The sequence below is a fragment of the Podarcis cretensis genome, assembly GCF_951804945.1.
Source record: "Podarcis cretensis genome assembly, chromosome: 7".
Lineage (NCBI taxonomy): Eukaryota > Metazoa > Chordata > Lepidosauria > Squamata > Lacertidae > Podarcis > Podarcis cretensis.
The window spans coordinates 83,385,300-83,406,570 of NC_137176.1; the positions used below are offsets into that span (position 1 = coordinate 83,385,300).

Below are 21,271 nucleotides of genomic sequence, written 5' to 3' on the forward strand. Positions count from 1 at the left end.
CCTTGTGCCCTCCATCTTTCCCAACATCAGGGTCTTTTCCAGGGAGTCTTCTCTTCTCATGAGGTGGCCAAAGTATTGGAGCCTCAGCTTCACAATCTGTCCTTCCAGTGAGCACTCAGGGCTGATTTCCTTAAGAGTGGAGAGGTTTGATCTTCTTGCAGCCCACGGGACTCTCAAGAGTCTTCTCCAACACCATAATTCAAAAGCATCAATTCTTCAGCGATCAGCCTTCCTCTGGCTACCTTCAAAGCTGCTTCCTTCTTCTACTTCCCAGAGGTGCAACTGACAGATTAATGCTTAAATAATTTGTTGCCAACTTTATTTGAAAGTGCTTAGAGTTCAGGCCCTTCTTCGTCCAAGAATGAAACAGAGAGGTGTCCAAGACTTTAGATTCTTTTTTTCAAGTCATTTGCTGGGTGCATGCCATTTGCTTTGTTTCCACATAGCAGCCTTGAGCTTTTCATAATCCATACTTTAAATATATTAGGAAATTAGCCTTTTGCGAGCCCAAGGAGAGCTGTGTCCTGCTTGTGTCAAAAGAAATAGTGTAAAATGGTAAAATTAAAATACTGAATGCTGGGGAAGAAAATTAAAGAGGCATATGGTAAGACATCAACGAAGGGAACACTCATTTCATGAGCAAGGAGCACAGGGTGCTAAATGGTGCAGATCACTAAGCAGATGTGGATTAAAGCAGTGTGTTGACATGTCGGGAAGCTGAGATGGAGCAGATAGAGGAGATGGCTGACATTTACAGGAAGAGAATGAAAACAAATGATTGAGAGACTCAGGAAGGTGTTTGGTGTTCTTAAAAGCTGTGCAAATCCACATTTCTCCAATGTGTGGGACCCCAATCTCTTGGAAGCCTGTGCGAAAACAATTGAATATGTCTGCATCGAAGCATAGATGTCTGGGGTGGGGGCAGTGGACTGCATGGTGTTGAAGTTGGGACCTTTGGTGCAAATGCACAGCTCCACTTCTTCCCGTGGATAACACTTGAAAAGGGCTTGAGAAATATGGCAGACTAGGCTCCTGCGTTGTCTGGTCTTTAGTGCTGCAAAGGCAGAGGGCAGTAAACCCAGTTCTGCTTGTTGCTCAGATCTGCGAGGAATCCTGACTCCGAAGCTCATATAAAGGGAGGGTAGCCAGATGAGAAGACAGGGTTCTTGCAACTTCAGCAGTCATGCAGAAGAAGCAATTTGAGCTGCTGTAGCCTTTGTATCATGCAAATTCCTTCTTCAGGGACAGACTTGGATAATATGGTGTCCTGAGTGAGGACCAAATTTGGTCCCACCCCAAATATTTCTTATTTTCACAATACAGTGGATGCTCAGGTTGTGAACGTGATCCGTGCGGGATGCACATTTGCAACCCACGTCTGCACATATGCGTACTTGCGGGTTGCGATTCGGTGCTTCTGCGCATGTGCAAAGCACGATTTAGCACTTCTGCACATGCGCAACTGCCGAAACCCGGAAGTAACCCATTCCGGTGCTTCCGGGTTTTGGCAGTCCACAACCCGAAAAAACGCAACCTGAAGTGGCTGTAACCCGAGGTATGACTGTAATTCCTTTTGGTAGCATTGTTTTTTATGGATCTTCTCAATTGGTACTTGTATAAATATAGCTTCTTCTTCTTCTTCTTCTTCTTCTTCTTCTTCTTCTTCTTCTTCTTCTTCAGTAGTGGTTAAGAGTGGTAGTCTTGTAATCTGGGTAACTGGGTTCGCGTCTCCGCTCCTCCACATGCAGCTGCTGGGTGACCTTGGGCCAGTCACACTTCTCTGAAGTCTCTCAGCCCCACTCACCTCACAGAGTGTTTGTTGTGGGGGAGGAAGGAAAAGGAGAATGTTAGCCGCTTTGAGACTCCTGAAGGGGAGTGAAAGGCGGGATATCAAATCCAAACTCCTCCTCTTCTTCTTCTTCTTCTTCTTCTTCTTCTTCTTCTTCTTCTTCTTCTTCTTCTTCGCCCCCTCAGCTCGGCTCCCTGTGAAGGGAAATCTCCTGCATACCCTAAATCCAGCACTGCCCTCTTATACACAGTGATTAAAGGTCCAGGCTATCATATGTAAGATGGTTAGGCAATATTGCCTGACCTACTCTGACCATAAGAAGAGCCCTGTAGCTGAATCAGGCCAAAGGCAACTCACCTAGCAAAACATCCTGTTCTCATTGTGGCCAAACAGATGCCCACAGGAAGCCCCAAAGCAGGGACTGAGTATCATAGTGCCAGGAATGCCACCTTGGCCCTGTGACCATGGGCCGTGGGTGACATGCAGCGTGCATGGCCCTGGTGCCAAAATTTGTGGGTGCCCAGCCCCTTCATGGGGAATTTGGTGGGTGCTTGGGCACTCAGGGCCCCAGGGAATTGGCACCTAGGCACAGTGCCTTCCCCACTGTGTTTCCGACGAACAGGCAATCATAACAGTAATAGTAATATTTTTTAATACCCTGCCCATCTGACTGGGTTGCCCAACAGAAATACAGGGGAACAACAACAACATCATACATTAAAAGCTTCCCGAAATGGCTGTGTTCAGATGTCTATGAAAATAGTTTATTTCCTTGACATCTGATGGGAGGGCATTCCACAGGGTGGGTAATAATAATAATAATAATAATAATAATAATAATAATAATTTATTATTTGTACCCCGCCCATCTGGCTGGGTTTCCCCAGCCACTCTGGGCGGCTTCCATAGAAACCAAAAAACACTAAAATATCACACATTAAAAACAGGGCTGCCTTAAGATGTCTTCTGAATGTCAGGTAGTTGTTTATCGCTTTGACATCTGATGGGAGGGCGTTCCACAGGGAGGGCGCCACTACTGAGAAGGCCCTCTGCCTGGTTCCCTGTAGCTTTGCTTCTCGCAATGAGGGAACTGCCAGAAGGCCCTCGGCGCTGGACCTCAGCGTCCGGGCAGAACGGTGGAGGTGGAGACGCTCCTTCAGGTATACTGGGCCAAGGCCGTTTAGGGCTTTAAAGGTCAACACCAGCACTTTGAATTGTGCTCGGAAACGTACCACTACTGAGAAGGCCTTCTGCCTGGTTCTCTGTAGCTTCACTTCTTGCCATGTGGGAATTGCCAGAAGGCCCTCGGAGCTGGACCTCAGTGTCCAGGCTGAATGATGGGGGTGGAGATGCTTCTTCAGGTGTACAGGGCCAAAGCAAAGCCATTCTGAATTGTGCTTGGAAATGAACTGGGTGCCAATGTAGATCTTGTAGGACCAGTGTTGTGTGATCCCAGTGGCCGCTCCCAGTCACCAGTCTGGCAGCTGCATTCTGGATTAGCTGTAGTTTCGAAGTCACCATCAAAGGTAGCTTCTGAGAGTGGACAGAGAGCATAACTCTCATGGCTGGTACCAATATGATGGCCTTGCATTCATAGCCTACTGACAAGGCTTGTCCTCCAGCTGAAGGCTTGGGGTACAGGTTAAGTACCTGTGTCATATCCCTGAGGTCATGAGTTTGAGTGCTGCTGTGGTCCATCGATGACACATTTCTTTCAATGTTGTCAAAGAACCCCAGTTCTTCCTTCTGATAGCAAACTGAGTGTGTTGTTGGCCATGTGTACATGCAGAACATTTGGGAACCTGGACATTCCAGCCTTTCCCCTTCTTCAACAGCTCTCGGCATAAATAAGGCTTCAAGGACATTCAGTCCCAGAGATCTTGCCAGCGCAAAACTCACATATAAAGTTAGAAGGCCTTGCCAGGTAGAAACTTCAGTTCCTGACATCTGGAGATGACCTGATGACTTATTTTTCTTGGATTTTCCCCTCCTCTCCCCATCATTAGCATATAAAAAGAATTCACAGAATCGCAATATGCTTTAGGTTGTGAAAATAAAAACACACCCAGTTCACGTTTTCAAAGAATTGAGCAGAGACCACAGTGGTAGGACTGAGCTGAATTTTCGCGAGTTAACTTTTTTCATGGGGGGATTGGGGTTGGGGTTGAGTTGGGGCTTTTTAAAAATATATATATACCATTCAGTTCCAAAAAACGCCAAAAATGTTCACACAAAGGTTAAAATATAAACTTTCAGAATTAAAATACAGTCATACCTCATGTTATGTTTGCTTCAGGTTGCGTGTTTTCTGGTTGCATCCTGCGGCGACCCTGCGGAAAGGGTTACTTCTGGGTTTCGCCACTCGCGCATGCACAGATGTGCAAAATGATGTCACGAGCATGTGCAGAAGTGATGAATCGGGACCCGCGCAGATGCACAGACGCAGGTTGCATTCATTTCAGGTTGTGAACAGGCCTCCGGAATGGATCCTGTTTGCAACCAGAGGTATCACTGTACACAATAAAACAATTCAATTAAAAGAAGGAGACTTTATGTTATTTGAAAGACCTCTCACCTTTGCTATTGGTGTTACCATTTCATACCATTTCCCCCTGTTCGCTGTCATTCTTATATGGCCAGCCCTACCATTAGGCAATGTGAAGTGACTGCCCTGGGCAGCAGATTCTGAGGTCAACCCCCCTGGCTGTTTTTCCTGAGATCTCTGGCCATTTTCCTCTGCTGAAGGACAAAGTTTTAGAAACATAGAATTGTAGAGTTGGAAGGGACCCTGAGAATCATCTAGTTTAACCCCCTGCAATGCAGGAATACTCAGCTGTCCAACACTGGGATCGAACCTGCAACTTTGGCATTATCGGCACCATGCTCTCTAACCAACTTTGAAATATTCAGTGACTGGTCCAGTTGGCTTTTGTACATGGAAAGTGGGAGGGGGAGAGAGAGAGAGAGAGAGAGAGAGAGAGAGAGAGAGAGAAACTATCAAGCCCATCTTTGGCAGCAAAATGTCTGTGATCAACTCTCAGCAGCTGAATTGGCACATATTTTTTGTAAAAACCAAAAAAACCAGGGCTCCTGCTGGCTGCATCATCCAGACAGCAAGTGTTCCCATTGCCAGTATAATGACATCATGGTGCTATACAGCTAATCAGATTTGGCTGTGTGAAAACAAAACTCTTCTCTCCCTGTGAGAATATTTTCACCCTGCTTTGTTGCTGGAATAGGGATCTTTTTTTGCAAGAGACCTTTCCCACCGCCACCCACCAAAAAGTGAATTACTGTGTGCACCCCTCCTAGTTTCAGCCCTCTTAAATGTTAAATAAAGAGTGAGGAAAAACTAGAACCTTATAATTCTGACATTTATATTTTTTAAAAAGCCCAAGCAAGCGCAAATGAAGCTGTGCTCTTTCTGCTAGGTACCCCTGCCCGTACGGGCCAGTCTTGACAGACTCTGGGGTTGTGCGCCCATCTCACTTAAGAGGCCAGGGGCCAGCGCTGTCCGGAGACACTTCCGGGTCACGTGGCCAGCGTGACATCGCTGCTCTGGCGAGCCAGAGCCGCACACGGAAATGCCGTTTACCTTCCCGCTGGTAAGCGGTCCCTATTTATCTACTTGCACCCGGAGGTGCTTTCGAACTGCTAGGTTGGCAGGCGCTGGGACCGAGCAGTGGGAGCGCACCCCGCCACAGGGATTCGAACCGCCGACCTTTCGATCGGCAAGTCCTAGGCGCTGAGGCTTTAACCCACAGCGCCACCTGCGTCCCGCTATTTCTGCTACGTCCACATATATCCTTGGGAGCAGACAAAACTTCCACATTCCTCATGGGGATATTGAGGGTATTTCAAACTTTTGTTGTAAAGCATAGGATAAGTCACCAAGTGAGCATGTTAGGCAAATGTTACTGCTTGAAATGAAATGCATTATGATTTGTTGTTGTTGTTGTTGTTGTTGTTGTTGTTGTTGTTGTTGTTATGTTTATTATTCTAAATATTGATAATTTATTGTTAAATTGGTTGCAACGGTTACTTTTAATGAAAAGCTAGTTTTGAGCTACAGATTTCCAGATGCCGCAGCATGGTTCCAATGCATATACATTTGTGACTTCTGGTTGAATTTAAAATTATCCTTGGATTCCATAGGAATAATATATCCTTTTCCCCCTCTGCAGTGGTCTGCCATCCAGGCACCTCCTTCCAGAACGATGGCTGCCTTCCATGCCCCTCTGGATTCTATCAAGATCAAGCCGGAAGTTCCTCCTGCATCAGATGTCCTCTTGGGAAAACAACTGCCTCTACTGGAGCCTTCAGAGCCGAGCACTGTAAGGGTCTGGGAAAATCTGCGTTCTGTATCTTTCCATTGGGAAAAGATTGGTTTCTAGGCTGAAAATATACTGTTGCGCGCACCCCAATCAACTTCCAATTTCAGGGGTTCATTCTCTTTCTTGGAATGAATGTCAATGGCACATATTGTCATAGAGTTCTACTCAATATCGATCCAGAGTAGATTCCAGTGTATCGTTAGCAGAGTAAAAACTTAAACACGTTGCAGGATTCCCCTCAGAATAGACCAGAGGCAGTCAATATTTCATCCAGTGGAGCTTCACTGCTACTGAAGGCAAATGAGCATAATGTTCACAAATCCAATACATTCAGGATTGGCACCGTCTATAAGAAATCCAGTTGCAGCAGACTTAACTTAAATTTACAATAACTTGTAATAAGACTAAACCTTAAAACTATCTGTGTACAGAACACCACACCAGAAGGAAGAGAGAGAGAGAGAGAGAGAGAGAAAGAAAGAAAGAAAGAAAGAGAGAGAGAGAGAGAGAGAGAGAGAGAGAGAGAGAGAGAGAGAGAGAGACAGGTGAAACCCAGGCTCCTTCTGGCCCTACTTTTATAGTCAGCATGACCTGGACTGAAAGAAATAAGAGTTTAAGCCAGCTGTACTCAGGTTTTCTGAAGGAATAACCCAAACATCATGAACCTTCTACTTGTTTCTTTCACACAGAGAGGTTCCGAAACCCTCTTGAATTAGCCAGAAGAGGAAAGATCTCTACACATCAGATCAATACTTTCTGCACTAAGAAATGCAAACTGACACAACTTGCCAATAGCAACCACCAACAGCACAGGGCGGGAGGGAAGCAAAAGCCTCCTAAATAATTCATTGAATTTGAACTAATTAGAATAGGAAAGATATGTATAGATCAGATCAATACTTTCTGCACTAAGAAATACAAACTGACACATATATTACAACCCGAGCATAGGATGAGGATGGGGCTCACAGCATGAATGCTGTAACAGATTTGGACTCCCCAGGTCCAGGGAAGCCCCAAAACACAGCTTTAGGTCCAGCACAAGGCAAGACATGCCTCTGTGTCTCCAGCTTCCAGCATCAGCCAGACTCTTTCACACAAGAACACATTGGTCTATTGTTCTCCATCTTAGGATGGTGTGGCATCCAGCTGAGATGGGAAAAGGCCCACCAAACTTGTCTCTATGGCAGCCTCTTAGGACATGTGAATGAAGGTACCTAACTGGCCAGCCAAGGCCATTATCTTACATAGAAACCTGTCTGACCAGTTCAGCAGTCTTTTCTACTACCTTCTAAACCTCAGTGGATATAAGATAAACAGGCCAGGAAGGATATCATCCAGACTTATCCCTCAAACCTATAGCAATACATTTGTGGAAGACTGATTCTATGATAGAGAATGAGACTGCACATACATACATACATAATTTTATTTCTATGCTGCCATTCCACAGTTCAAACCATGCTCGAGGTGGCTTACAACATGAAAAAATATGCATAACTGCAACATAACAAAATTAGTCATAAACGGTAAAGAAAACTTTTAAAAAAACATATACAACCAAACTGAACAATCTGAATGTAGAATTCTGGACCGTAGCCAGTCAGACCACAGTTGTCACATAAAAACTCCTTGCATAAGATAAACTAGCATGTGACACAGAGAGCTCTAGTAAACCTTCCTTTCAGATGTGTAAGGTTTTGTTTTGATTTTACATACTTCCTAGGACGTCTACCAGTGAACTGCACCACCTCATTCTGCATAAGCTGACTAGGGCAATAGACAGCTTTAACCCACTTTAATCGTACAAACCTAAATTAATGGGGTGCTCTTGAATCCCTTGCACAAAACGGCACACCAACTCTCTCTCTCTCTCTCCCCCGCCCCTTTAACATTTGCTGCAAATAAGGTGTCACTGACTGCCAAAGGGATGGACAAGCTGTGCGGTGTGAGGAAAATGGTCAGTACAGGCCTTCCTTTGAAGACCCTTCTACCAACAAATCTTTCTGTGTGGATAGCCTTGGAAACATACTGGACTGGACCGAAACAGATGGCCCACTTACAGACTCCCAGTGTTCAGGTGAGTGGACCAGACAAGCTTTTATCCCATGCAGGTAGAACCTGGAAACACAAGCAGTTGTCCCCATGAATGGTGGGTTTGTGAGTCTGCTAGCCACTTGGTGGCCACTTAAACTTCAGCTTTAGCCACTCAGAGAGGAGGGATGTCTGCTGCTCCTATTTGCTCCCATTTTCCCCTTGCTGTGGAAATATTGTGGCGGTGGGCTTATCAGTTCCTGGGAAAGGGAACAAGAAGAGGATGTTGTTATTCTGGTCAAAGAGGTTAGCCATCTTTGGTGTTGACAATCGTCTAATTTGGTAAGATGCAAATTCCTGTGTCTTTACCCCCCTTGGCTTGTCCATTCAGTTCCATGGGAAGGCAAACTAAGGCCCGGGGGCCGGATGCGGCCCAATCACCTTCTAAATCCAGCCCGTAGACAGTCTGGGAATCAGTGTATTTTTACATGAGTAGAATGTGTGCTTTTATTAAAATGCATCTCTGGGTTATTTGTGGGGCATAGGAATTCATTCATTTTTCTTCCCGAAAATATAGTCTGGCCCCCCACAATGTCTGAGGGACAGTGGACTGGCTCCCTGCTGAAAAAAATTGCTGATCTCTGAGCCTCTCTCCCAGACTTGTAGATCTGCACAGTGATAATGATGGTGGTGGTGATACTAATACTAATACTAATAATACTAATAACAATTTTATTATTTCTATCCTGCCTATCTGGCTGGATTGCCCCAGTCACTTTGGACAGCTTCCAAAACATATAAAGAGGCAATAAAACACCAAACATTTGAAACTTTCTGATACTGGTCTGCCTTTAGATGTCTTCTAAAATGTACATTCCCACACAGCTTATCTCCGTATCAGGAGTACAACATCATTTTTCTCTTATAGAACAATGTACGGAAATGTATTGATTTTTACCTGTCTTAGTACTTTTGCACCTTTCTTTTTCACAGTTGGTTTCCCCTTTTCCTCTATCCCTTATTTATTTATCTCTGCTGTCTCTTGTTGTTCTAATAAAATACCAATCAATCAATAACAAAAAAAATCAGTCTCCGGAGATTTGCTGATTTCTCTGCTGTGAAAATGCGATGAAAATTATGAAGTGATGGACTATGCAGAACTTGATAAATTGACAGGGAAGATCAGATATCTATGAGATCAAAAGTTTTTCGAGGACTGGGGAAAGTTGGTGGAGTATTGGGAAGGTATAAGTGATAATGAAATAACGTTGGTGGCATTTAAAGAAGCTCTGTAAAAGTCTAAGAAATATTGCAAAAAAGGAAAACAGGTATCAAAGGGTATATTAAAAGGCAATAGCAAATTTAAGAAATGTGTAATTAAAAAATCTAATTTGGATGATTATCAGAGAGGCTGAAGGAAGTCCAAAAGTGGAAAATTTGTTAAGTTGTAATGTGATGTGATATGTATTTTCTATGATGAAAAATAATAAAAATCATTTAAAAATAAATAATAATAAAAAAAGAAAATTATGAAGTGCTTCGAGAATGAAAGAAGTGCTGCACAGGCGATGATGACTTGCAATAATTAATACTGCTTCCTCTTAAAGTCTGTAGCCCTTTTTCTGCCTGGTCTCAAATATGGGGCTATTTCTTCCCCTCCACTCGCTTTCTCTTCCTGGCTCAAACCTGGGGTTCCCTTTCCAAGCAGAAATGAGGGTTTGATTAAAAGCACCTGTGGCCATCCGCAGCGCTGACAACAATGACCGTTTGTTTCTGATTAGCGTGGGCTGGTTTTGCTTTGAGGAGACAAATGATTCTTTGGAAAGGTTGATCTCCCTGACTTTTCTTTTGTGGTGTTGCTTTTGCTCAGATCCTCCTGGCGGTTTTCGCCACGAGGCTCCGATGTGTAGCACACCCAGAATTGTTACCTGTTTCTGCGGGTTTTCCTAATGCTTGGGTATCGGAGGACGAAGACAGCAGGTGCCACTAGGAGTAGGAGAAGGAGGGGTGCAATTGAAGAATGGAGTGGTCTTTCTAAAGTAGGCAGGAACACAGGGATCCTAACTTGGACTCTTGGTCCATCTAGTTTTTCTACACGTTGATGTTGGTTCTGATCAGAGCTAAGCTGTGAGTTTTCCCAGGGCAAGTGGCAGGACAACAACATCGTCAACAACAAACCTGCTTGGGGTCATACTTAGAAGTCATGGGACAAGCAGAAGGAATCTCAGACCAAAAAGAAGTGTGGATGAACCTGAAGGGCTCTTCTTCTTCTTCTTCTTCTTCTTCTTCTTCTTCTTCTTCTTCTTCTTCTTCTTCTTCTATCACTCGTAGCTGAGTAAGATTGTCTTCCATGAACACGGTTTTAACAGTGGGTCCATAAGTGACTGTGGAGACCAATTCTGAATCCACACGTCCTTCCACAGTGGGGACATAGGTTTCTGGGCAAGAGTTGATCACAGTGAGTGTTTGCCAAGGGTGTCTTCCTCTTAGCACGTTTCTCCCTTTCGTCCTGAGTTCGAGCGTCTTCAAAGCCCAAGACACCTTTGGCAAAGGCTGTTCTCCAACTGGAGCCCTCGCAGGCCAGTGTTTCCCAGTTGTCAGTGTTTATACTACATTTTTAAAGATTTGCCTTGAGAGAATCTTTAAACCTCTTTTGCATTATGCTTTCCATTTCTAAGTTCGGAATAGGGTAGTTGTTTTAGAAGACAAGAATCAGGCATTCGCACAACATGACCAGTCCAATGAAGCTGATGTCGAAGAATCATCGCTCTGACACTGGTGACTGGTAGTTAACCTCCAGGGTTTCAGAAAGGACACATTCCCAGCCCTTCCTCAAGGTGATGGAGATTGAACATGACACCTTCTGCATGCAGAGCAGATGCTCTACCACTGAGTTGCAGCAGAACCCCTAAAACGATAAAATGGTGCCTTTTGATTGAACCAACATAGATTGGTGGAAGGCAGGCTGGGAGACAAGTAAGCCTTACATGTTCCGTTTTTCTTGCTTGTTCATCCCTCTGTTCCACTTGAATTTAGGTCTAACTCAGGCATGGCCAAACTTGGCCCTCCAGCTGTTTTGGGACTACAATTCCCACCATCCCTAGCTAACAGGACCAGTGGTCAGGGATGATGGGAACTGTAGTCCCAAAACAGGTGGAGGGCCAAGTTTGGTTATGTCTGGTCTAACTGAAAGAAATAGGTAAAGGTACCCCTGACCGTTAGGTCCAGTCATGGATGACTCTGGGGTTGCAGCACTCATTTCGCTCTATAGGCCAAGGGAGCCAGCATTTATCTGTAGACAGCTTCCAAGTCATGTGGCCAGCATGACTAAGCCGCTTCTGGCGAACCAGAGCAGCACACAGAAACGCTGTTTACTTTCCTGCCGGAGCAGTATCTATTTATCTACTTGCACTTTGACATGCTTTCAAACTGCTAGGTAGGCAGGAGCTGGGACTGAACAACGGGAGCTCACCCCGTCGCAGGGATTTGAACCGCCGACCTACTGATCGGCAAGTCCTAGGCTCTGTGGTTTAGACCACAGTGCCACCCGCGTCCCAACTGAAAGAAATAGTAAAATCAGTTTTTGGAACTGGAGCATGTGTGATTTGCTGTAGCTTCTATATCCTTCATTGATGTATTTTTGCTGTCTGTGTACCCTCTGTTGTGTTGTGAGGTAAATAAGTTTATCAGTGATTGGCAGATTGGCATTGCTGATCAAGAGCTATTTAAAGTCAGCCATAGCAATGATGCAATAATCCCCGGTCTCTTGAGTGAAGCTGTTACTTCTCACACCTTTAAAAGTTCTAATTCCCAGACATGGCTTTTCAGGCAAATTGTGTGGACTTTTTTTCTTTCTTTTATGAGGCAAAGTTGGGGAGTTTGGCAAGACTTGATCCTGAGGGCCAAGAAGTGATTGGCCTAAATTGCTTTAATGAGAGGTTAATTTCGCTTTCTATCTCCTATCCTTCGAGGCCAAGCTGGCAACCGCTCTTCTCTTGAATGTCTGCCTCAACACACTCCTAATGTAATTTCTGGCATTCGTTTAAGAGAGGTTGTAGAAAAGAGATAGATTCCAAGCAAGTAGCTGTGTTAGGTAATCTGTAGTAGCAAAAACAGCAAGAAAGAGTCCAAATGTCTCTTGAAACCGAATGCATTTATTGTAGTATGAAGTTTCACAGGCAAAGGCCTGCTTTGTTGGAAGGAAAAATAATAATCAGCAGCCTTTATATGGTGGTGAATTCAACACCCATTGGAATGTGTTACTCTGGAGGAGCCATTATACATTTTACTTGTCTAGTGATGAAATGTTATCATTTTCTTTAGGAACTGTCGTTTGTTAAGGGTGCAGACAGTTGTTAGGAGGCCCTATTCCTCTAACAGAGCTACAATCCCCATAGTGTTTAACAGGCAGTCCCTTTCTCCAGAAGTTTCAGTGAACATCTCCAGTAGCACTAAACTGGCATATCTGATAGCATTGGACTACTGCAATGCGCTCTATGTGGGTCTACCTTTGAAGGTGACCCGGAAACTGCAACTAATCCAGAATGTGGCAGCTAGATTGGTGACTGGGAGTGGCCGCCGGGACCATATAGCATTGGTCCTGAGAGATCTGCATTGGCTCCCAGTACGTTTCCGAGCACAATTCAAAGTGTTGGTGCTGACCTTTAAAGCCCTAAACTGCCTTGGTCCTGTATACCTGAAGGAGCGTCTCCACCCCCATCATTCTGCCCGGACACTCAGGTCCAGTGCCAAGGGCCTTCTGGCGGTTCCCTCGCTGCAAGAAGCTAAGTTACAGGGAACCAGGCAGAGGGCCTTCTCGGTAGTGGCACCCGCCTTGTGGAACACCCTCCCTTCAGATGTCAAGGAAATAAGCAGCTATCCTGTTTTTAAAAGACATCTGAAGTTGTCTTAGGGAAGTTTTTAATATTTAATGCTGTGTTGTTTTTAATACTTGATTGAGAGCCACCCAGAGTGGCTGGGGAATAAATAAATAAATAAATAAATACATAAATAAATTGTTGTTGTTATTATTATTATTATTATTATGCAGGTGTGAGTGCTTGATTTCACACAAACTCATCCAACTGTTTATAGGTGTTATCAAAGCTGAGATAGCCCTTGACCTAATAAGCAGATATCCATATTTTCAGAAGCATAAGGTAAAGGTAAAGGTACCCCTGCCCGTACGGGCCAGTCTTGACAGACTCTGGGGTTGTGCGCCCATCTCACTTAAGAGGCCAGGAGCCAGCGCTGTCCGGAGACACTTCCGGGTCACGTGGCCAGCGTGACATCACTGCTCTGGCAAGCCAGAGCCGCACACGGAAACGCCGTTTACCTTCCCGCTGGTAAGCGGTCCCTATTTATCTACTTGCACCCGGAGGTGCTTTCGAACTGCTAGGTTGGCAGGCGCTGGGACCGAGCAGCGGGAGCGCACCCCGCCGCAGGGATTCGAACCGCCAACCTTTCGATCGGCAAGTCCTAGGCACTGAGGCTTTAACCCACAGCGCCACCTGCGTCCCTCCTCAGAAGCATGTATGTAGCCAATTACAGATTGGCAGATCTGGGCCCCTAATCTCTCTTTCTTGATCCCCCACCCCATCACCACCGAGCTATCTGGATCTCCAAAGAACACACAGAATTTAAATTGGTAAAGACTTTCACGTTCTGAAATGTGACTGGACACAGGTTAGAGCTCAACGTCGAGCCTACCAAGTGGCGATAGCGACGGCGAAGAAGACTTTCTTTGCCGCCTCTATTGCATCTGCAGAAAACAGCAGCAGGAGACTTTTTCAGGTGGTTCACAATTTAGCGGAACCACCTGCGACATCGGGGCCTAGTACGGGCCACATGATCTCCTGCAATGATTTTGCAAAGTTTTTTGCAGATAAAATCGCTCAGATTCGGGAAGAAGTAGAGTCCACCGTGGGAGCAGGGCCAGGGCGGGAGAGTGCTAGAGTCCTGTCTAGTCAAGTTGTGTGGGATCAGTTCCAATCTGTTACCTCCGAGGATGGCTTATAAAAGCTAGCCGGCAAGGACTGGGCGATGGGCTTCGTGGGGTGGTGAATGCTTCCCTCCGTGAGGGAGCCTTCCCAGACCCGCTGAAAGAGGTGGTTATTAAACCGCTTCTTAAAAAACCATCTTTAGATGCGGCCACGATGGCCAATTATCGCCCAGTCTCAAATCTTCCATTCTTGGGCAAGGTGATTGAGTGAGTGGTTGCTGAATAACTCCAGGCACACCTGGAAGAAGCGGACCATTTGGATCCCTTCCAGTCAGGATTCAGGCCTCATCATGGGACTGAAACTGCCTTGGTCGCACTGGTTGATGATCTCCGGCGGGCTAGGGACAAAGGTGAGAGCTGTTTCCTAGTTTTGCTGGATCTCTCAGCAGCGTTTGATAGCATCGACCATAACATCCTTCTGGACCGTCTTGAGGGGCTGGGAGCTGGGGGCACTGTCATACAGTGGTTTCGCTCCTTCCTCCTGGGCCGTGTTCAGAAAGTGGTGGTGGGGGATGAGTGTTCAGACCCCTGTGCTCTCACTTGGGGGGTGCCTCAGGGTTCTGTCCTCTCCCCCATGCTTTTCAACATTTACATGCAGCCGCTGGGAGAGATCATCAGGAGGTTTGGGCTGGGTGTTCATCAGTATGTGGATGATACCCAGCTCTACCTCTCTTTTAAATCAGAACCAGTGAAGGCGGTGAAGGTCCTGTGTGAGTGTCTGGAGGCGGTTGGCGGATGGATGGCGGCTAACAGATTGAGGTTGAATCCTGACAAGACAGAAGTACTGTTTTGGGGGGACAGGAGGCGGGCAGGTGTGGAGGATTCCCTGGTCCTGAATGGGGTAACTGTGCCCCTGAAGGACCAGGTGCGCAGCCTGGGAGTCATTTTGGACTCACAGCTGTCCATGGAGGCACAGGACAAATCTGTATCCAGGGCAGCTGTTTACCAGCTCCATCTGGTACATAGGCTGAGACCTTATCTGCCTGCAGACTGTCTCGCCAGAGTGGTGCATACTCTGGTTATCTCCCGCTTGGACTACTGCAATGCGCTCTATGTGGGGCTACCTTTGAAGGTGACCCAGAAAGTACAACGAATCCAGAATGCGGCAGCTAGACTGGTGACTGGGAGTGGCCGCCGAGACCATATAACACCGGTCTTGAAAGACCTACATTGGCTCCCAGTACGTTTCCGAGCACAATTCAAAGTGTTGGTGCTGACCTTTAAAGCCCTAAACGGCCTCGGTCCAGTATATCTGAAGGAGCGTCTCCTCCCCCATCGTTCTGCCCTGACACCGAGGTCCAGCTCCGAGGGCCTTCTGGCGGTTCCCTCACTGCGAGAGGCCAAGTTACAGGGAACCAGGAAGAGGGCCTTCTCGGTAGTGGCGCCCGCCCTGTGGAATGCCCTCCCGCCAGATGTCAAAGCGATAAACAACTACCTGACATTCAGAGAAGTTTTTAATATGTGACATTTTAGTGTATTTTTCATCTTTGTTGGAAGCCGCCCGGAGTGGCTGGGGAAACCCAGCCAGATGGGCGGGGTACAAATAATAAATTATTATTATTATTATTATTATTATTATTATTATTATTATTATTATTAATGTGTGCTTTAAATCGGGCAGGCTGTGATCAAATATGACTGTTCTTGGATCTGCTTTTGTTTCAGTCTTCAGGCGCTTTGAGAGAGTACCTGCTTCCAAGCTCTCCTTCGGGACAGAAGAGGTAGAAACGATTGGATCTAAAACCATCCCAGGAGAACCTGAGAGTGTGCTCCAACAGTGCATGGCAGGTAAGAGAGTGGATTTCCGTTTCTTCTTTGCAAAAGTCAGTTTGGGAAAACATTCCAACTTTTCTGAGAACTTTCCCTCCTTGGGACTCTTAGATGCACACCTAATTCTAGTCTGGTCTCACTCCAAAGGGCCCTAGCAGACTACTTTAATTATAGTTTAATGGGGTGAGATGTGGTGGTTCACCACTGGCTTCCTCATCTCTCCTCCAGAGGAGGTTGGCAGCATCAGAAGTACTAGGGAAGACGGCCATTAATGATGGGGTAAGTCCTTTTCCCCAGCTGCTCAGATGTCTGTCTGCCTGCTAGTGCCCATCTTACTGCATATTATTATTATTCATTTCATTTCTATACCTCTTCATATTTTTAAGAAAAAAAAGTATCCAAGCAGTTTACAAAATACTAAGACATCAAATAAAACCATCCAGAGTAAAATTTTGCTGAATAAAGTCAAATATACATTCAAAGCAACATAATTCACCAGAAGCTGAAAACACCATCTTAAAGATTTCAAAATAAAACCAGGCCAACTACAGAGTGCCTATTTAATGCAGCCAAGTTAGTGTTTATTTTTATTTCATTTTTATTAATATGAACACATAGAAACCACAGTAAAAGTGGTATGTGTAACAGATAAAAATGCATCTAGAAATAGAAAAAAAGGATGTACAATGGGGAGGAAAACCAAGAAAACAACTGAGAATACAATACCACATTTTTATCTTAAACATTTCAAAACCAAACATTATTAAAGAAAGTGAAATATAAAATGCACATTTAAAACAGCAGAACTGGCAAGAGAATAAAATAAAACATATCTTCTGCTGTTGCTTGCAGTCCTGATGATGGCGGCTGGCAGCTGTGGAAGCTCAGGTTCAGTGACCTGGGTCTGTGCTAAGAGAAAACCAAGATGACCTCTGACCTCTTCTGCAGCCTCAGCCTTTGTTGCTGGAGCCAATCAGGGCCCTGCCCTCTCTGCTAGGGTTGCCATGTGTCCTCTTTTTCCAGGACACGTCCTCTTTTTCATGGGTGTGTAAAATGAGAGTCGCCATAGTGATTCAGAGTTAAAAGCAGAAGTTGGAAATTGTGTCCTCTTCAAAATAGGGCAACCCTGTGACCCAGGCCAGGGGAGGCCTGCAAGGCAAGGAGAAGATCTTCCAGAACTCCTGGGCAAGATGATCTCTTTTCTGTGTTATGCAGTAAAGTCTCAGAGCATCAGTCTAGAGAAAGGTTTTGATCGCTGTAGGTTTTGTTTTTAAAAAATCATTTTTATTGATTTTCCAATGAAAAACATCCAATTAATACAGTGGTACTGTAGCACCCTGCTTGTGGTTAACGCTTAGCTGGAATGAAATATTCAACGCAGCAATAGAGAAATTAAAATAATAATTTATTTGTCAGACAAATAAATATGAGGCACAGTGGTATATGGTTACCAAGCTCTGGCCTGGCCTCCTGCCATTCTGGCCAGCACTTATATTTCCTTAATCCAGCCCCCTTGCTCCTCCTGTGGCTGCCTCTGTCCAATCAGCCTGGTTGAAATTCCTATTGGCTGTTTGCTAGAACCAATCACAAAAGATACACCCATTTCCTTCTGCCCTTTTATGGAAATCAAAAAGCTATATATTCTTCTATCTATAAATGACAAATAAGTAGTAATATATCTTACATGTGTCTCAACAAGGAATCTTAATTACCAGCTCACCTCATGCCCTCCTTGCCCTATTGCCTTCCAAAACAGATGATTAATCTTGAATTTTTATCTTAAACATATGTCAAGGATTGTGAGTTCACATCAACATTGAGAGATCTCCTTCATCTGAAGGTTTCTAAACAAAAGGCCTGACAACCATATATCAGGAGTGCTCGATGGCGTCTCCTGTCTGGCAAGGGGGGGCTGGTGGCTGACTTAATTTCAGGATAGTTACAACTCTTACAACTATATGAAATAAGAATCTAGCATTTCTTAAATCCTTTGCATAATTATATTTAAGCTAATATATTTAATACATAAATAACCTTTTAAAAGGAAAAGAAATCTTAAAAGGATCTTAGTTTAAGAAAGAAACAGCTTTAGAAAAGACTTCCCAAAAATGTTCTGTTTCTGCCAGCCAGACCAGTTGCTTTTTCACTGCTCTTGACCTTTTTAACCTTAGGAAGAAGATATGGCTCATTTTACTATTTATCCACCCTTAATTTGTAGGGTCAGTGTAACCTTGGCTGTCAGCCTGTAATTCCCTTTTTACGACTTTGAGAATTGTTTTCTGCTATAAATCAGGGGGGCCCCTTGTCTAGGAGAAAAACATTTTGCCAAGGTTCTTAGGCAGCTGGTCTTCTAAGACTGGTCTTTTAAGATACAGGCCCTGATTAAACATATAAGCTTTAATAAAAATGCAGGCTTATGATTAGATGCCTCAGTACCTCAGGTTAAGTACTTAATTCGTTCTGGAGGCCCGTTCTTAACCTGAAACTGTTCTTAACCTGAAGCACCACTTTAGCTAATGGGGCCTCCTGCAGAGCCTGATTTCTGTTCTCATCCTGAAGCAAAGTTCTTAACCTGAAGCACTATTTCTGGGTTAGCGGAGTCTGTAACTTGAAGCATATGTAACCTGAAGCGTATGTAACCCGAGGTACCACTGTATATCCAATCATAATACTCCAATTAAAATAAAAAACTAAAATAAAAAAAGACCAAATTATAGTCCAGATTATAATTATTAATTTTTTTGGAGCTCCCCACGGTCTGGATCTCTGAAGCATATCTCCACATCTCAATCCTGCCTCTCCTCATTGTTTCCATATTTTCCACATCTTGATTTTGACGCTTTATTGACCGCTGTAGTTTTGATGCTCCAAAACAAAAGGGAGCCAGTGCAGTTGCTGGAGCGGTGCCCCCATTCAGTTGACATCCTCAACAAACAGACTGCATTCACCCAACTTGAACTGTGGAAGACGCCTGTTTCCGTTGGCCAACGTTCAATGCAAGGCTTAAGCCAGCAGTCCTTCTATTCTTTCAGAGTGCGAGAAGGATGAGTCGTGTGGGTTCCTCACCTTGTCTGCTGCTGGGACGGGGACACTGTGTGAGCTGTACAGCGCTCGGGAGAAGAACTACAATTGTTCCACCTCTGGACTGGTAACCGAACACAGTTCTTTTATGATGAATCTTCCAGGGGAATGAAGCTTGGATGGATACCATCCTTTTGGTTTTTCAAAATGTTGGCTGTGTACCAACCTGCTGCAAAGAAGGTATTTTGTGTGACCAGGTGCAACAGCCCCAGACCCCAGGGGTCATAAGAAAGGAATAAAGACTCTGACAATGTTATGGAATTAAAATTAGGCCACAAATTTATTAAACTTCCGAATGTAGGAAGACCTTGGCTTTGGCCTTGGGGGTGTATCCCTCCCAGCCCCCAGCCGGGGGAACTGGGGCTCATCAGGGTAAGTGGGATATGGGGGTGCTCTGCGAGACGTAAGTGTAGCAGGCAGCCAAGCCCATATCCCCACACGCAGAGTAGTTCACTGATGACCTTTCAGTGTATGGCCAGTAACACCCATATATATATAACACATTTAAGAGGGGACCCTGGAATCGCTGCTGCAGGGGGGTGAGTCACCACTTCATCCCCCCCCCAAAGAGGGAAGAAAAGACTAAAGGATTCTGCCCAAGGCCATAAGAAAAGTTTGGATTTGGATTTGATATCCCACTTTATCCCTACCTGAAGGAGTCTCAAAGCGGCTAACATTCTCCTTTCCCTTCCTCCCCCACAACAAACACTCTGTGAGGTGAGTGGGGCTGAGAGACTTCAGAGAAGTGTGACGAGCCCAAGGCAGTGGCGTACCGTGGGGGGTGCAGGGGGGGCGGCTGCACCGGGCGCAACATCTGGGGGTTAGGGTTAGGGGGCGCAAATCCACGGGTTAGGGGGCACAAATTACTTGCCTTGCCCCGGGTGCTGACAACCCACGCTACGCCACTGGCCCAAGGTCACCCAGCAGCTGCATGTGGAGGAGCGGAGACGCGAACCCGGTTCCCCAGATTACGAGTCTACCGCTCTTAACCACTACACCACACTGGCTCTCATAACCGCCAAAGTTGTGACAAATTGCTACAAGGAAGACAAAACCTGCCAATGCAGGAAAATTTCTTCCCAGTCCTTCAACAGCAACCAGTCAAAGACCATAGCAGCGCCCGCTAAACAGGAAGAAAAAGTTAACCTGCAAACAAGAAAATATTAAACAAAGGGAGGGTAGGGAGGGTGAATTTCCAGAGCCGACTGCCTGGCTATCGTCGGTTCCACCCCCTATTTATAAATGGGGCTGGCCCCACCTCCCAGCAAGGAACTTGATTATTGAGGCTGGATGTGAACCTCCAAATAATAACTCTGAGAGGCAGGCCAACCCCCTGTCTACTAGAAAGTTCCCTGGGAACTGTAGCACCGCACGTGATCCCACAAAGGGCACCCATATTAGAAAGTGTGAATGCTCATTATTTACCATCATAAATTAGAAATTTTAATGTCCATATCTTTTGACCACAGGTTCAGGGTGCTTGGGATAATGCTGCCACTACCAGCATGGCTCATCTCAGCTGCCTGGTTAAAGTGAGAAGCCAAGATAAGGATGGAGTCAGAGTGTACCTGAAGAAAGGTATGTTCTAAATAACATGAACAAAAGAGTGTTGGGATGCGTCTTGGGAGACGGGGGCAATTGGCAGGCCCCCAGCTGGCTCCAGCCCACCGGCCGGCAGCCGGGCAAACTCCGGTTCTCAGAACAGCATCAAAACTGCGACTCAAGTCTCAGAGACCTTTAGAGACTGAGCACGCAAGCCAGCAGAGATAAGAACTCTTTGCAACAGAAGTAGCGGACAGAGGCATATGTAAGCATATTTACAAGCATTTATTCAGCATCAGGACAAAAGAAAAACATGTCCGCTTCCCTTCGTGTCCAAGCAAACAGCATAGGCAAAAGCTATATATAACGGAAGTTCCCAGCAGACTGCGCTGGAAGTAAACAGACATGTGACATACAACAACTCCACATGCCTGTTCTAAAGGTGGAACAGAACTAGATCCTAACATCCTCCCCCTTTCCGTGTAACCTATAGTGCCTGTGGTTCAACCAAATTGTAACCACTGTACATAAACCCTAAGTTGTTCTCTGTTAACAACCTTAGATAACAGATCTGCAGGAATATAATTTCCTGGCATGTAGGACACCACATGCCTGTTCTACAGGTGGAACAGAACTTTTGTTGTTGTTGTTTAGTCGTTCAGTCGTGTCCGACTCTTCGCGACCCCATGGACCAGAGCACGCCAGGCACTTCTGTCTTCC

At 45.3% G+C, this 21,271-nt stretch overlaps 1 protein-coding gene across 1 annotated transcript in view; it reads left to right on the plus strand.

Annotated features, from left to right (window-relative positions):
* The window catches only part of TG (thyroglobulin), a 192,593-nt gene that overhangs the window by 48,463 nt on the left and 122,859 nt on the right, over positions 1-21,271 (plus strand). Inside the window, exons 18-22 of the mRNA XM_079982822.1 lie at positions 5,974-6,123; positions 8,033-8,203; positions 15,824-15,946; positions 18,961-19,076; positions 20,479-20,587. Of these exons, the coding sequence (XP_079838948.1) occupies positions 5,974-6,123; positions 8,033-8,203; positions 15,824-15,946; positions 18,961-19,076; positions 20,479-20,587 (669 nt within the window). The remainder of the gene's footprint in view (positions 1-5,973; positions 6,124-8,032; positions 8,204-15,823; positions 15,947-18,960; positions 19,077-20,478; positions 20,588-21,271) is intronic.